Source organism: Athene noctua, chromosome 36, assembly GCF_965140245.1.
Source record: "Athene noctua chromosome 36, bAthNoc1.hap1.1, whole genome shotgun sequence".
In the NCBI taxonomy this organism is placed as follows: Eukaryota; Metazoa; Chordata; class Aves; order Strigiformes; family Strigidae; genus Athene; species Athene noctua.
Genome location: NC_134072.1, coordinates 1,120,825 through 1,137,651, shown reverse-complemented (window position 1 = coordinate 1,137,651; position 16,827 = coordinate 1,120,825). Strand labels below are relative to the sequence as shown.

General features: G+C 51.4%; 1 protein-coding gene across 1 annotated transcript; it reads left to right on the top strand.

Annotated features, from left to right (window-relative positions):
• The first annotated feature begins 3,966 nt into the window (after positions 1-3,966).
• On the top strand, positions 3,967-12,889 carry LOC141972864 (ephrin-B3-like). The gene is made up of 5 exons (XM_074930903.1): positions 3,967-4,072; positions 9,930-10,207; positions 11,122-11,214; positions 11,605-11,643; positions 11,733-12,889. Exons 1-5 carry the CDS (start codon positions 3,972-3,974, stop codon positions 12,017-12,019), a joined length of 798 nt encoding a protein of 265 aa, XP_074787004.1. The 5' UTR covers positions 3,967-3,971; the 3' UTR covers positions 12,020-12,889.
• The last annotated feature ends 3,938 nt before the right edge of the window (positions 12,890-16,827 follow it).

Genomic DNA, 16,827 nt, shown 5'->3' with positions numbered 1-16,827 from the left:
GCCCCCCCCACAACCCTGGGGTCCCCCCCCAAAATTTGGGGGTCCCCCCCAAAACTTCTGGGTCCCCTCAAACCCCTGGGTCCCCCCTAAAATTCTTGGTGTCCCCCCCCAAAAGCCCCCTGGGCCCCCCCCCAAACCTCCGGATCCCCCCGAGTCCTCCAGTAGGAGTGGGTGGGGGTCACCCAAACCCCTGGGGGGCCCCCCCAAAGGGCTGAGTTTGGGGGTGTCGTGTGTGTGTCCCCCCCCAGCCTGCACCCCCAGCTCCCGCTGTTGGCCACGGCCTCGGGGCAGCGGCTGTTCCCGGCGCTTGGGGACAGCGACGAGGAGGGGACAGACGAGGACGGGCCCCCCCCGGGGGGGGACAATCGGCTGCAGCTCTGGTGGTGGGGACCCGACCCCCCCGAGGACGACGGTTGGGACACCCCGAGGGACAACGGGACTGGGGGGGACGAGTGTCACCTCGCTGGGGACCGGTGGGAGGGGGCTGAGGGTGGCAGCACCAGGGGGACAGCGAGTGTCACCGCTTGGGGACACTGAGTGTCACCCCCTTGGGGACACCGACTGTCACCCCTCTGGGGACAGTGAGTGTCACCCTTCTGGGGACAGCAAGTGTCACCCGTTTGGGGACAGTGAGTGTCACCTTTCTGGGGACAGCGAGTGTCACCCGCTTGGGGACACTGAGTGTCACCCCCTTGGGGACACCGACTGTCACCCGCTTGGGGACACTGAGTGTCACCCCCTTGGGGACACCGACTGTCACCCCTCTGGGGACAGTGAGTGTCACCCTTCTGGGGACAGAAGTGTCACCCGTTTGGGGACAGTGAGTGTCACCTTTCTGGGGACAGCGAGTGTCACCGTTTGGGACAGCGAGTGTCACCTTTCTGGGGACAGCGAGTGTCACCCGTTTGGGGACACTGAGTGTCACCCCCTTGGGGGACACTGACTGTCACCCGCTTGGGGACACTGAGTGTCACCCCCTTGGGGACACCGACTGTCACCCCTCTGGGGACAGCGAGTGTCACCCTTCTGGGGACACCGACTGTCACCCCTCTGGGGACACTGAGTGTCACCCCCTTGGGGACAGCGAGTGTCACCCGTTTGGGGACACTGAGTGTCACCCCTCTGGGGACACCGACTGTCACCCCTCTGGGGACAGCGAGTGTCACCCTTCTGGGGACAGCGAGTGTCACCTGTTTGGGGACACTGAGTGTCACCCCCTTGGGGACACCAACTGTCACCCAAGTGGGTGACGCTCTGTGACAGTCGGAACTGGCCTGTCCGTGGACACTGAGTGTCACCCGTCTGGGGACACCGATTGTCACCACCCTGGTGATGCCATCGCCCCACTGCAGACACCAAGTGTCACCCCTTTGGCTAACCGTCACCCCCTGGGGACACTTGTCATCCCTCTGGAGACACCCGAGTGTCACCTGCTTGGGGACACTGGAACTGGCCTGTTCGTGGACACCAAAGTGTCACCCCCCTGGGGACACTGACTGTCACCCCTCTGGGGACACTGGTTGTCACCACCCTGGGGACACTGGAACTGGACACCGAGTGCCACCTTCTGGGGACAGCAAGTGTCACCGCTTTGAGGACACCGATTGTCACCCCCCTGGTGACACCGACTGTCACCCCTCTGGGCAGAGTGATTGTCACCCCTTTGGCTCCACCAAGTGTCACCCACTTGGGGACACCGGAACCGGCCTGTCAATGGACACCAACTGTCACCCCCCTGGTGACACCGACTGTCACCCTTCTGGGGACACCGAGTGTCACCTCTCTGGCTACACCAGCTGTCACCCCTCTGGGGACAACAACTGGGACACCCCTGGGGACACCGGAACTGCGTCTGATGACTGTCACCCCCTGGGGACAGCGACTGTCACCTCTTCGGGGACAACGGGACTGGGGGTGACGGGTGTCACCCCCCTGGTGACACTGACTGTGACACCCCCGGGGACACCTACAGCCCCACGGGGCCCCCAGGTGACACGGTGACCTTTGGGGGGGGTGGGGCTGTCACTTTTGGGGTGGGGGGGGGCGTTGGGGGGGTGCAGGGGTTGGGGGGTGCGGTTGAAGCTTTGGGGGGGTGTAGAGCGGAGTTTTGGGGTGTCACGGGGTCGGGGGGTGACTTGGGGGGGGCTGTTGGGTAGAGCTGAGTTTGGGGGTGATGGGGGGGGGGGGGCGGTTGGGGGGTGTCGCGCTGTCCCCCTTCTGCTCCGTTTGTACTAAAGAGTTTGTCACTGTCACCGACTGTCACCGGCTGCGTCATCGGGGGGGGGGGGGGGGGGGCAGCTGCACTTCACACCCCCCCCCGCACCCCTACACCTCCCTACACCCCCACATCCCCCTACACCCCCTCACACTCCCACACCCCCCCTACACCCCCACATACTCCCTACACCCCCACACCTCCCTCTACACCCCCCTACACCCCCCCACACCTCTACAACCCCCCCACGTCTCCCCTACACCCCCACACCCCCTCTACACCCCCCTACACCCTCCCTACACCCCCCACCCCCGCCTACACCCCCCCTACACCCTCCTACAAACCCTACACCCCCCCACACCCTCCCTACACCCACATACCCCCCTACACCCCCCCACACCTCCCCTACACCCCTGCACCCCCTCTACACCCTCCCTACACCCCCCACCCCCCTACACCCCCCCCTAAACCCCCCCACACCTCCCCTACACCCCCCTACACTCTCACACCCCCTCTACACCCTCCTACACCCCCCTACACCCTCCCCTACACCCCCACACCCCCCCTACACCCTCCCCTACCCCAACACCCCACACCTTCTTCTACGCCCCCCCCCACCCCCTACAACCCCCCGACCTCCCCTACAACCCCCACCCCCCCCCGCGGTGCCGTTGCCCTTTTAAGACCCCCCGGAGGGGGCGGGGCTGTTTCCAGCAGCTTCCCCCGTCGCCATGGCAACGGGGCGATGATGTCACCGCTGGGGGGGGGGTGTTGGGGGGGCGCGGGGCCGCGAAGGGGGACCCGGATCCGGGAAAGGGCAGGAGGAGGGCTTTGGCCACGCCCCCCGCTGCCTAAGCCACGCCCATGCCACGCCACGCCTTTTTCTACCCTAAGCCCCGCCCCTCAGGGGCTCAAGTTCTGCTTCGCCACGCCCCTCCCCAAAGCCGCAGCCGGCAAACCACGCCCCGTCCCCCACAAACCACGCCCACCCACCCTAAAGCCACGCCCCTTCCCCACCAAAGACAGGTCCCATCGCCCGCAAAGACCACGCCCCCTCCCCAAACCACACCTCCTTTCCCCACAAAGCTTCAATCACCCAGAAGGCCACGCCCCATTTCCCACAAAACCACGCCCACCCACCGCAAAGCCACGCCCAAACACCGCAAAGCCACGCCCCCTTCCCGCCAAAAAATCCCCACCCACAACCGGGACCCACCGGTTGCAATTTGCCACAAGGCCACGCCCCCTTCTCATCACAAACCACGCCCACCAGCCGCGATTCACTGCAAGGCCACGCCCCCTTCTCACAAACCACGCCCACCAGTCGCAATTCACCCCAAAGGCCACGCCCCCTTCTCACAAGCCACGCTCACCGATTGCAAGTCACTGTAAGGCCACGCCCCCTTCTCACAAGCCACGCCCACCGATCTCAGTTCACTGTAAAGGCCACGCCCACCGATCGCCACTCACTGCAAGGCCACGCCCCTTTCTCCTCACAAGCCACGCCCACCGATCGCCACTCACCCTCAAGGCCACGCCCCCTTCTCCACACAAGCCACGCCCACCGATCGCCACTCACCGCAAGGCCCCGCCCCGCTCTCCTCACAAGCGACTCCTCTCCGCGCTAAACCACGCCCCTTTTGAACCAAACCACGCCCCCTCCGCGAAGCCCCGCCCTCCCGCCGGGCCCGCGGGGGGTCCCGGGCCCCGGGAGCCGCCGCCGCCCCCCCCCCGTGCCCCCCCCCCCGGCGGTGTCATGGCGGGCCCGGGCGCGGCCGCGCTGGCGGTGGCGGCGCTGGGGGCGGCGGCGGCCGCGCTCAGCCTGGAGCCCGTGGTCTGGCACACGGGGAACCGGCGGTGAGCGGGGGGGCCGGGGGGGGCCGGGGGGGGCCGGGGGGGGCTCGGGGGGGGGCTCAGGGGAAAGGCGGGAACCGGGGGGGGCGCTGAGGGGGTTTTGGCGGGATTGAGGCGGTTTGGGGGGGCTGGGGGGGGCTCAGGGGATCGGGGGGGGCTGAGAGGAAAAGGCGGGAATCGGGGGGGGGGGCCTGAGGGGATTTGGGGGGGGGCTGAGGGGGTTTGGGGGGGTCTCAGAGGATTTGGGGGGGGGCTGAGGGGAACTGGGGGGCTGATGGGGTTTGGCGGGATTGAGGGGTTTGGGGGGGGCTCGGGGGTGTTTGGGGGGGCTCAGAGGATTTTTGGGGGGGGCTCAGAGGGTTTGGGGGGCTGAGGGGAAAAGGTAGGAACCGGGGGGGGGGGCCTGAGGGGATTTGGGGGGGGGCTGAGGAGGTTTGGGGGGGTCTCAGAGGATTTTTGGGGGGGCTGAGGGGAACTGGGGGTCTGAGGGGGTTTTGGGGGGCTGGGGGGGGCTCAGGGGATCGTGGGGGGGGCTCAGGGGAAAAGGCGGGAATCGGGGGGGGGCGTCTGAGAGAATTTTGAGGGGGGGCTGAGGGGGTTTGGGGGGGTCTCAGAGGATTTGGGGGGGCTGAGGGCAACTGGGGGGGCTGGGGGGGTTTGGGGGGGCACTGGGGGGGTCTGAGGGGGGGGCGGGAGGATTGGGGGGGGGGCTGGGGGCCGTGTGGGGCTGGTTCAACACCCCACCCCCCCCCCAGGTCACCCCGAGATGTGGGGACGGGGACAGGGAGTGGCGGGGTGACACCGGGGGGTGACACGGGGGGGTGACACCGGGGGGTGACACGGGGGGGTGACACCGGGGGGTGACACAGAGTGTGAGTGTGGGGGTGACACAGGGCGGGGGGGGGCGGGACACGGTGTGGGGGTGACAGCGTGAGTGTGGGTGACACTGACACCAGGAGTGTGGGGGTGACACCGGGGGTGACACCGTGAACGTGTGTGTGTGACACGTGTGTGTGACATTGTGTGTGTGTGAGACACCGGGTGTGTGACACTGACACCGTGTGTGTGTGTGTGTGTGACACCGGGTGTGTGACACCGTGTGTGTGTGTGTGTGACACCGGGTGTGTGACACCGTGTGTGTGTGTGTGTGTGACACCGTGTGTGTGACACCGTGTGTGTGTGTGTGTGACACCGGGTGTGTGTGTGTGTGAGACACCGGGTGTGTGACACTGACACCGTGTGTGTGTGTGTGTGTGTGACACCGGGTGTGTGTGACACCGTGTGTGTGTGTGTGTGTGTGTGTGAGACACCGGGTGTGTGACACTGACACCGTGTGTGTGTGTGTGTGTGAGACACCGGGTGTGTGACACTGACACCGTGTGTGTGTGTGTGTGTGACACCGGGTGTGTGTGACACCGTGTGTGTGTGTGTGTGTGTGTGTGAGATACCGGGTGTGTGACACTGACACTGTGTGTGTGACACCGTGTGTGTGTGTGTGTGACACCGTGTGTGTGTGTGTGTGAGACACCGGGTGTGTGACACTGACACCGTGTGTGTGACACCGTGTGTGTGTGTGTGTGACACCGTGTGTGTGTGTGTGTGAGACACCGGGTGTGTGACACTGACACCGTGTGTGTGACACCGTGTGTGTGTGTGTGTGACACCGTGTGTGTGTGTGTGTGAGACACCGGGTGTGTGACACTGACACCGTGTGTGTGACACCGTGTGTGTGTGACACCGGGTGTGTGACACGTGTGTGTGTGTGTGTGTGACACCGTGTGTGTGTGTGTGTGTGTGTGTGTGTGAGACACCGGGTGTGTGACACCGTGTGTGTGTGTGTGTGACACCGGGTGTGTGTGTGTGTGTGACACCGTGTGTGTGTGTGTGTGTGACACCGGGTGTGTGACACTGACACCGGGTGTGTGACACTGTGTATGTGTGTGACACTGGGGGTGTGTGTGTGTGACACTGTGTGTGTGTGTGACACCATGTGCGTGCGTGTGACACCGTGTGTGTGTGACACCGTGTGTGTGCGTGTGACACCGTGTGCGTGTGTGTGACACCGTGTGTGTGACACCGTGAATGTGCGTGTGACACCGTGTGTGTGACACCGTGAGTGTGCGTGTGACACTGTGTGTGTGTGACACTGTGTGTGTGTGACACCGTGTGCGTGTGACACCGTGTGCGTGTGACACTGTGTGTGTGTGACACCGTGTGCGTGTGACACCGTGTGCGTGTGACACCGTGTGCGTGCGTGTGACACCATGAGTGTGCGTGTGACACGAGTGGGGGTGTCACCGTGTGTGACCCCGTGACTGACCCCGGGGCCGTGCGTCAGGCTCACACCGCGCGTGTCGCGCCGCGATTGTGCGACACCGAGATCACGAGGGCTCCGGACTGGGGGGCGTGGCCGAGGGTGTGGCTGTGCCCCGCCCCCATTTTGGAAATTTCGGGGGGGGCGGGGCTTCATCCTGCCCCTGTGGGGTGTGGTGGGTGTGAGCATGAGTGTGAGCGTGAGTGTGAGGGTGAGTGTGAGCGTGAGTGTGCCCCCGAAAAAGTGTCACTGCTACTGAATTATTTAATTTAATTTAAATTAATTTAATTTAATTTAATTCTAAATTTAATTTTTCATTTTAAAAATTGTAATTTTTCATTTTTAAAATTTTAAAATTTCATGATTTAAAAAAATTTCATTTCATTTTAAAATTTAATTTTTTTAACTGAAAAAATTTGATTTCTTTCATTTTTAAAATGTTTTAATTAATTTTTTAAACTTTAAATTAATTTAACAATTTAATTGAATTTTTAATTTATCTTTTAAAAATTTGATGTATCTCATTTTAAAAAATTGGGTAATTTAATTAAATTTTAAAATTTACATTAAATGGAAATAATTTAATTAATTAATAACAATTTAATGTTCAATAATTTAATAATTTTAACTTAATGTCATTAAATTTAAAATTGTAATTTTTAATTGCAAATATTTAAATTTGATTCAATTCATTTTAAAATGTTTGAATTTAATTAAACATTTAACTTAAATTTGAATCGATTTATTTTAATTCATTTCCAAATTTTTAATTTTAAAATTTTAGATTTATTTTCCTTTTCAATTTTTAAATTTAATTTGTAAATTTTAATTGCATTTAACTTAATTTTAAAATTTAATATCGTTGTTTAAGTTTTAAAATTTGATTGATCGCTTTTAAAAATGTTTGAATTTAATTAAATTTTTGCATTTTAATTTTAATTTTTAAATTTTTTTATGTAAAAATTTTTAATTTATTAAATTTAATAAATTTTTTTCTTTAAGTTTCAAAACTGAAGTTTCACTTCAATTAAATTAATTAAATTTTTTATTTTATTTTAAATTTAATTTAAACGAATCCAATTTAAAAATTTTAATTCCATTTAATTCAAATCATTTATTTAATCAGAAATTCATTTAATTAATTTTAAACTTTTAAATTATTTTAAAATTTTTAACAAATTAACTTTTTAACATTTAATTTTAATTAATTTAATATAATATAAAATTTTAAAATTTAATTTTTTCATGGAGAATTATTTAATTTATTACACTTAATGAATTTTTTAGTTTAATTAAATTTCAAAATTAAATTTAAATTTAAGTTCAGTTTAAATTAATTAAATTTTAAATCTAAATTGAATTTAAACTTAAACGAATCCAATTTTTAATTTTAATTTAATTTAATGTAAATACATTTGAAAATTTAATTCAAGTTTTACGTTAATTTCAATTAAATAAACTTTTAAATTTAATAATTTCATTTAAATTGAATTTAAGCTAATCTTTTAAAATTTTAATTTAATGTAATATAAATAAATGTCAAATTTTAGGCTTAATTTAAATGAATTAAATTTTTAATTTTACTAATTTAATTTAAATTTAATTGAAATGAATCTAATTTTTAAATTTTAATTTAATGTAAATAAATTCCGAAATTTTAGTTTCATCTAAATTAATTAATTTTAAAATTCTAATTTAATTTCAATTTAATTTCAACGCCTCCAACTTTTCGATTTTATTTTCATTTCGTGTAAACTTCAAAATTTAACTGTAAATTAATTAATTTTTAAATTTTAATTTCAATTTAATTGAAACGAGTCAAATTTTTTAATTTTAATTTAATTTCATGTAAATAATTTTCAAAATTTAATTCCATTTTCATTTCAATTAATTAAATTTTTAATTTAATCTAAATTAAATTCAAACCCACCCAATTTTTGATTTAAATTTAATTTCAATTTAATTTCTATTTAATTTCAATTTAATTGAAACGAGTCAAATTTTTTAATTTTAATTTAATTCCATTTAAATAATTTTCAAAATTTAATTCAATTTTCATTTCAATTAATTAAATTTTTATTTAATCTGAATTAAATTCAAACACACCCAATTTTTAATTTAAATTTAACTTAAATTTGATTTCAATTTCATTTTTTAATTTAATTCCATGGAAATAATTTTCCAAATTGAATTCCATTTTCTTTTAATTAATTTTTTTAATTTAACCTAAACTAAATTTAATCCAACCCAATTTTTAATTTTCATTTCAATTTAATTTGAACGGCTCCAATTTTTCAATTTCATTTCCATTCCCTGTAAACAAATTTCGAAATTGAAGTTTCATCCAAATTAATTAATTAATTATTATAATTTATTATAATTATTAATTATGTTTATATTTAATTTTATCAATATTATTATATATTATGAATTATTACAATTAATTATAATTATAAACTATATTTATATTACTTATATTTAATTAATTTCATTAATATTATTATATATTATTAATTATTATAGTTTGTTATAGTTATTAATTACATTAATGTTATTTATATTTAATTAATTTTAGTAATATAATATATATCATTCATTATTGTAATTTATTATAATTATTAATTATATAAATATCATTTATATTTAATTAATTTTAGTAATATTCTAGATGTTATTACTTATTATAATTTATTGTAATTATTAATTATACTAATATTATTTATATTTAATTAATTTTAGTAAAATTATTATATTTTATTAATTATTATAATTTATCACAATTATTGATTTTATCAATATTATTTATATTTAATTAATTTTAGTAATATTACATATTATTAATTATTATTATAATTATTAATATTACTTATATTTAATTAATTTTATCAATATTCTTATATATCATTAATTATTATAATTTATTATCATTATTAATTATATCAATATCATCTATATTTAACTAATTTTAGTAATATTTTTATATATTATTGATTATAATTTATTATAATTATTATTTAGGTCAATATTTATATTTAATTAATTTTAGTAATATGATTATACATATTATTAATTATCGTTATTTATTATAATTATTAATTATATTAATATTACTTATATTTCATTAATTGTATTAATATTATTATATAATTTTATTCATAATTTATAATCATTAGTTATATCATTATTATTTATATTTAATTAATTTTATTAATACTATTCTATATTATGAATTATTGTAATTTATTATAATTATTCGTTATATTAATATTATTTTTATATAATTAATTTTATTAATATTATATATTATGACCTATTATAATTCATTATTATTAATTTCTATTAATTAATTAATTTTTAAATTCTAATTGACGTTTAATTTCAGCGACTCCAACTTTCCGATTTTACTCTCGTGGCCCTCGCACCGAACCCCGAAACTCCCCACGAATTCACTCTTAACCCCCCGACTTCCAAATCCGCATTCAAACCTCATTACCCTACCGCCGCATAAATTTGCATATCATTATTTTTCCCTCCTCCTTTCCGCAGGTTCCTGGCGGCGGGGGGCTACGTCCTGTACCCGCAGATCGGGGACCGCCTGGACCTGGTGTGCCCGGGGGGGCGCGGGGGGGGTCCCTACGAGTACTACAAGCTCTACCTGGTGGGCGGGGCGCAGGCGTGGCGCTGCCAGGTGCCCCCCGCCCCCACCCTGCTCCTGACCTGCGACCGCCCCCACCGCGACGTCCGCTTCACCATCAAGTTCCAGGAGTTCAGCCCCAACCTCTGGGGACACGAGTTCCGGCGTCTCCACGATTATTACATCATCAGTGAGCCACGGCGGGGCGGGGCCGTGACGTCAGCCGCTAGGGCGGGGCGGGAACGGCGCCGGGGGCGTGGCTATGTCGTTGGGAGGGTGTCGGGGGGCGGTGTTGGCACTGTTGTTGCAGCGTTTCGGGTTCCCGGGGATGTGAATGGGGGTGATGACGTCATAAAGAGGGGGCGTGACGTCACGGGGGGGCGTGGTTATGTCATTGGGGGCGTGGTGACATCATTGGGGGCGTGGCAATGTCGCTGGAGGGGGTGGGAGGGGGTTTGGGGGGGTGTTGGCACCGTGGTTGCGGCGTTTCGGGTTCCCGGGGATGTGAATGGGGGTGATGACGTCATAAAGAGGGGGCGTGACGTCGCGGGGGGGCGTGGTTATGTCATTGGGGGCGTGGTGACATCATTGGGGGCGTGGCAATGTCGCTGGAGGGGGTGGGAGGGGGTTTGGGGGGGTGTTGGCACCGTGGTTGCGGCGTTTCGGGTTCCCGGGGATGTGAATGGGGGTGATGACGTCATAAAGAGGGGGCGTGACGTCACGGGGGGGCGTGGTTATGTCATGGGGGCGTGGTGACATCATTGGGGGCGTGGCGATGTCACTGAGGGGGGGTGGGAGGGGGTTTGGGGGCGTGTTGGCACCATCAGTATGTTACTGGGGGCGACGACGTCATCAGGAGGGGGCGGTGACGTCATCGGCGGGCGGTGACATCATTAGTGGGCGTGGTGACGTCACGGGGGGGCGTGTCCCTAGGGTGGGGCTTGGGGGCGTGTCTGAGTGCGTTCGTGTGATGGGGGGCAGCGACGTTACCGGGGGGGGGGGGTATGGGGAAGAGGGGGGGGGGGGTGTGCGGGGGGGGGGGGGGGGGAAGTGACGTCATTGGTGATGTCATCAGTGACGTCATGGCTCCCCCCGCCCCCGCAGCGACGTCGGACGGGACCCCCGAGGGGCTGGAGAACCGCCAGGGCGGGGCCTGTCTGACCCGCGCCATGAGGGTGACCCTGCGCGTGGGGCAGCGTGAGCGGGGGCGGGGCCGGGGGCGGGGCCTCCCGACCAGGGGGCGGGGCCTCTGCGGGAAGGGGAGGGGCATCGCGTGGGGGAGGAGGCTGGGGGAGGGGGTGGGGCCTCCTGTAAAAGGGCCTCGTGGGGGGGGGAGGGGAGGGGGAGGGGCCTGCTGGAAGGGGGAGGGGCATCTTGTGGGGGTGGGGCCTCCCGGGGAGGGGGAGGGGCTTCTCATGGGGGAGGGGCTATTGAGGGGAGGGGCAAATCGCGGGGGGAGGAGCCTCCTGGGGTGGGGGAAGCGGGGGGAGGGGCCTTCCAGGGAAGGGCCTCTAGGGAGGGGGAGGGGCCTTGGGGGGAGGGGCCTCGTGGTGGGGGAGGGGCGCTCAGGGCTTCCCCTCCCCCCAGGCCCCGGGTCGGTGACGTCAGCGGAGCAGGAGGGGGCAGGTACGAGGGGGGGGGGGCGGGGCACCCCAACCTCTGGGGTCCCGCCCCCTCACCCCTGACTCCACCCTCTTCCCCTCCCCCTTTTCCAGGATCAACCAATCAGACGAGCCCCCCCCCAGGCCCGGGCCCTCCCCCGGGGCGGGGCCAGGTGGTAGCGGGCGGGGCGGGGGGAGGGGCGGCGGCGCTGCTGGTGCTGCTGGGGGTGGGGGGCGGGGCCTTGTGGTGGCGACGTCACCCCCGGAGACCCCCCAAAACCCCCCGGGAACCCCCCAGGCCCCGCCCACCCCCCGCAGGGCCCGCCCCCTCCTGCCCCCTCCGCGACCTGCCCCTCCCCCCCACGGCTGGCCCCGCCCCCCCCGTCTACTACAAGGTATGAGGGGGGCGGGGGAGGGGCCCCCCAAAATCGGGGACACGCCCCCCAAGCCCCACCCACCCCAAAATGGCGGAATTCACCCCAAAATGGCGGCGGCCCCTCCCCACCCCCAAGGAGCCTCCAGGGGAGGGGGGGCGTGGCCTAATGTAGGGGTGTGGCCTGTGGATGGGTGTGGCCTGTAGCTGAGGCGGGGCCTAACGGGGTGGGGCGTGGTTTACCCAGGGGGTGTGGCCTAATGTGGAGGACAGGGCCGATCCTGGGGGTTGGTGTTGGGGGGGGGCGTGGCCTGTTCGTAATGGGCGTGGCTTGACGTGGGGCGTGGCCTGACCCGATGTGGGTGTGGTTTGCCCCGGGGGGGTGGAGATTGAGCCGAGGGGGCGGAGCTTTTCTCAGCTTTGAGGCGTTTCCTCCCCTCTCCCCGGTGGGAGGGGGGGAGTGGGCGGGGCTTGTTGCCCCCCCGCCCTTTTGATTGGCTAGGAGGAAGCTCCGCCCACGTGAGGGATAGGCCACGCCTCCGAGGGGAGGGGCTTTGTCGTTTAGTGCCGCAAAATGGCCGCCGCCTCCTGGAGGGAATGCCGGGGGCAGGAAGTGACGTCACGCCGCGGACGGGACTTCCTGATTGAAGGCCGGGAGAGGCGGGACTTCCTGTTTTGAGGGCCCGGAGAGGCGGGACTCCCTGTGTGGGCCGGAAGCAGCGCCCAGGACTTCCTGCGCAGGCCGGGGAAGAGGCGGGACTTCCTGTGTGGGGCCCGGAACCATTGGCCGGGACTTCCGGTGTGATGCTGCTATGGCGGAAAGGGGCGGGACTTCCTGTTCCGGGCGGGGCGGGGCTTGCCGGCACTTCCTGTCCAACCTGTGGTGATTAGAGCAGAGTTCTTGTGCAGTTGGTTCCGCCCACCTCGCTGTCAATCAAATTGGGAGGGGCTTGGGGCGCCCCCTAGTGGCTGGGGGGTGTCCCCTGAGGCCTCCGGGGGCGGGATCTGACCCGGGGTCACGCGTGTCACACACAGCCCTGTCACGTGTCACGGGGTCACGTGTCACCCCCCCCATGTCACAGCCTGTCACGGGTCACGCCCATCACACCTGTCACTCATCCTGTCACACGTCACGTGTCACCCCACATGTCAACCCCTGTCACACGTGTCAGTCACACCCGTCACGGGTCAGATGGTCACGTGTCACATTGTCACACCCCGTCACGCGTGTCACACCCACCACGTGTCACCCCCATCGCACGTCACTCATCCTGTCACACGTCACGTGTCACCCCATCACGTGTCACCCTCATTACGTCACATTCTCACGTCACTCCATCACGTGTCCTCATCACACGTCACTCATCCTGTCACGTGTCACCCCATCACGTGTCACACCCACATGTCACACCCATCACGTGTCACCCCATCACATGTCACTCATCCTGTCACGTGTCACCCCATCACGTGTCACACCCACATGTCACACCCATCACGTGTCACCCCATCACATGTCACTCATCCTGTCACATGTTACGTGTCACTCCATCACGTGTCACCCCATCAAGTCACACCCATGACGTGTCACCCCACGTGTCACCCCATCACATGTCACTCATCCTGTCACATGTCACGTGTCACCCCATGACGTGTCACACCCACATGTCACACCCATCACGTGTCACCCCATCACATGTCACACCCATGACGTGTCACCCCACGTGTCACCCCATCACGTGTCACTCATCCTGTCACATGTCACGTGTCATCCCATCACGTGTCACCCCATCACACATGTCACCCCGCCCCCCAGGCCCCACCCCCATCACGTGACACACGTGTGTCATTCGAGGACCCAAACCCTCAGGTTTTGGGCCCAAAGACTCATCTCCCCTTTCCAAACCCACGTTTTTGGGGTCCCAGCCCCGATTTTAGGGCACAAATTCCTGATTTTAGGTCCAAAATCCCCAAATTTCGGTCAAAAATCTCCAATTTTAGGTCAAAAATCCTCAATTTTAGGTCAGAAAGCCCCAATTTTAGGGCAAAAATCCTCAATTTTAGGGCAAAAATCCCCAATTTTTTGGTCCCCGTGTCTCAGTTTTCCCACCCTGAGCCTCATTTTTGGGGTCTAAACCCTCATTTTTCGGGTCATTTTTTAGGCCCAAAAGCCTCTTTTTGGGTCCAAACCCACGTTTTTAGGGTCCCAACCCCGATTTTAGGGCACAAATCCCCGATTTTAGGTCAAAAATCTCCAATTTTAGGTCCTTGTGCCTCAGTTTTTTCCATCCTGAACCTCAGTTTTTGGGGTCCACACCCTCATTTTTTAGGGCCAAAAGCCTCTTTTTAGGTCCAAAGCCGCATTTTTAGGATCCCAACCCCGATTTTAGGTCAGAAATCCCCAATTTTAGGTCAAAAATCCTCAATTTTAGGTCAGAAATCCCCAATTTTAGGTCAAAAATCCTTAATTTTAGGTCAAAAATCCCCAATTTTTGGTCCCCGTGTCTCAGTTTTCCCACCCTGAGTCTCATTTTTTTGGGGCCCAAACCCTCATTTTTTAGGCCCAAAAGCCTCTTTTTGGGTCCAAACCCACATTTTTAGGGTCCCAACCCCGATTTTAGGCACAAATCCCCAATTTTAGGTCAAAATTCCTCAATTTTAGGGCACAAATCCCCAATTTTAGGTCCTTGTGCCTCAGTTTTCCCACCCTCAGCCTCAGTTTTTGGGGTCCAAACCCTCATTTTTAGGATCATTTTTTAGGGCCAAAAGCCTCTTTTTGGGGTCCAAAGCCGCATTTTTAGGATCCCGACCCCGATTTTAGGGCAAAAAACCCCAATTTTAGGTCCAAAATCCCCGATTTTAGGTCAAAAATCCTCAATTTTAGGTCAGAAATCCCCAATTTTAGGGCACAAATCCCCAATTTTAGGTCAAAAATCTCCAATTTTAGGTCCAAAATCCCCAATTTTAGGTCAAAATTCCTCAATTTTAGGTCAAAAATCTCCAATTTTAGGTCAAAAATCCTCAATTTTAGGTCAGAAATCCCCAATTTTAGGTCCAAAATCCCCAATTTTGGGTCACAAATCTCCAGTTTTTGGTCCCCGTGTCTCAATTTTCCCACCCTGAGCCTCATTTTTGGGGTCCAAACCCTCATTTTCAGGCTCATTTTTTAGGGCCAAAAGCCTCTTTTTGGGGTCCAAACCCACGTTTTTAGTGTCCCAACCCCGATTTTAGGGTAAAAATCCCCAATTTTGGGTCACAAATCCCCGATTTTTGGTCCCCTTGTCTCAATTTTCCCATCCTGAGCCTTATTTTTGGGGTCCAAACCCTCATTTTAAAAGTTGAAAATCCCATTTTCAAGCTGAAATCCACTTTTTTTTTTTAATTTTAATTTTTTTAAATTTTTTTTTTTAAGTCCGAAGCCTCATTTTAAAGCCCTAAAGCTTCAATTTTAGGGCCAAAAACCCCGGTTTTTGGGTCTGAAGTTGCATTTCCAAGTCCAAACCTTCATTTTTTAGGCCCCAGACCCTCAATTTTAGGTTAAAATCCTCCATTTTTAGCATCCAAACCCTTCTTTTTTCGAAGGCCTAAACCCACTTTTTAGGGCCCAAACCTCCAGTTTTGGGTCCGAAGACACATTTTTAGGGTTTAAATCCTCATTTACAGTTTCCAAACCCAAATTTTGGGTGTCTGCACCCCAAACCTCATTTTAGCCCCCCAAAACCCCCAATTTTAGGGTCCGAGGCCACCTTTTAGGGTAAAAAACCTGCTTTTTAGGGTCAAACCCCTCATTTTTAGGGCCAAAAGCTGCTTTTTCGTGTCCATTTATTGAACCCAAACCTCATTTTTGGGGCCAAACTCTCCCTTTTAGGGTAGAAAGCCTCATTTTTGGGCTTCAAACCCTCATTTTTAGGGCTCAAAACCTCTTTTTAGGGTCCAAACTTCCATTTCTAGGGTCCAAAGCCTCACTTTTGGGTCCAAATCCTCATTTTTAGGGTCTAAACCCTCATTTTTAGGGACTAGTTCCCCTTTTTAACCTCAAAAGCTGCGTTTTTGGGTCTAAACCCTCAGTTTTAGGGCCCAGTCCCGCTTTTTAGGACAAAAAGTTGCATTTTTGGGTCCAAACCCTCGTTTTTAGGGTCTAGTTCCCTTTTTTTGTGTAAAAAACCTGCAGTTTTGGGTCCAAACCCTCATTTTTAGGATCCACTTCCCCTTTTTAACATAAAAAGCTGAATTTTGGGTCCAAAGCCTCATTTTTAGGGTCCACTTCCCCATTTTTAGCACAAAAAGATCAATTTTAGGGTCTTAACCCTCATTTTTTTAGGGTCTAGTTCCCTTTTTAGGGTAAAAACCTGCATTTTTGGGTCTAAACCCTCATTTTTCGGGTCTAGTTCCCTTTTCTGTGTAAAAAACTGCATTTTTGGGTCCAAACCCTCATTTTTAGGGTCTAGTTCCCTTTTTTTTGTGTATAAACCTGCAGTTTTGGGTCCAAACCCTCATTTTTAGGGTCTAGTTCCCTTTTTTTTGTGTATAAACCTGCAGTTTTGGGTCCAAACCCTCATTTTTAGGATCCACTTCCCCTTTTTAACATAAAAAGCTGAATTTTGGGTCTAAATCCTCATTTTTAGGGCTCAGTCCCCCTTTTTAGCACAAAAAGATCAATTTTAGGGTCCGAACCCTCATTTTTAGGGTCTAGTTCCCTTTTTTATGTAAAAACCGGAATTTTTGGGTCCAAACCCTCGTTTTTCGGGGCCGAAGCCCCTCTCTCCCCCCCCCAAGCCCCGTTTCCGGCTCCAGCCCCTCGGTTTTGGGTCCAAAGTCTCCTTTTTAAGGCCCCAACCT

Coding starts and splice junctions, on each gene's coding strand:
- LOC141972864 (XM_074930903.1), top strand. CDS start 3,972: ATGGCGGGCCCGGGCGCGGCCGCGCTGGCGGTGGCGGCGCTGGGGGCG. Junction 11,215..11,604: donor GACCCTGCGCGTGGGGCAGC/GTGAGCGGGGGC, acceptor CCCTCCCCCCAG/GCCCCGGGTCGGTGACGTCA. Junction 11,644..11,732: donor AGCGGAGCAGGAGGGGGCAG/GTACGAGGGGGG, acceptor CCCCTTTTCCAG/GATCAACCAATCAGACGAGC.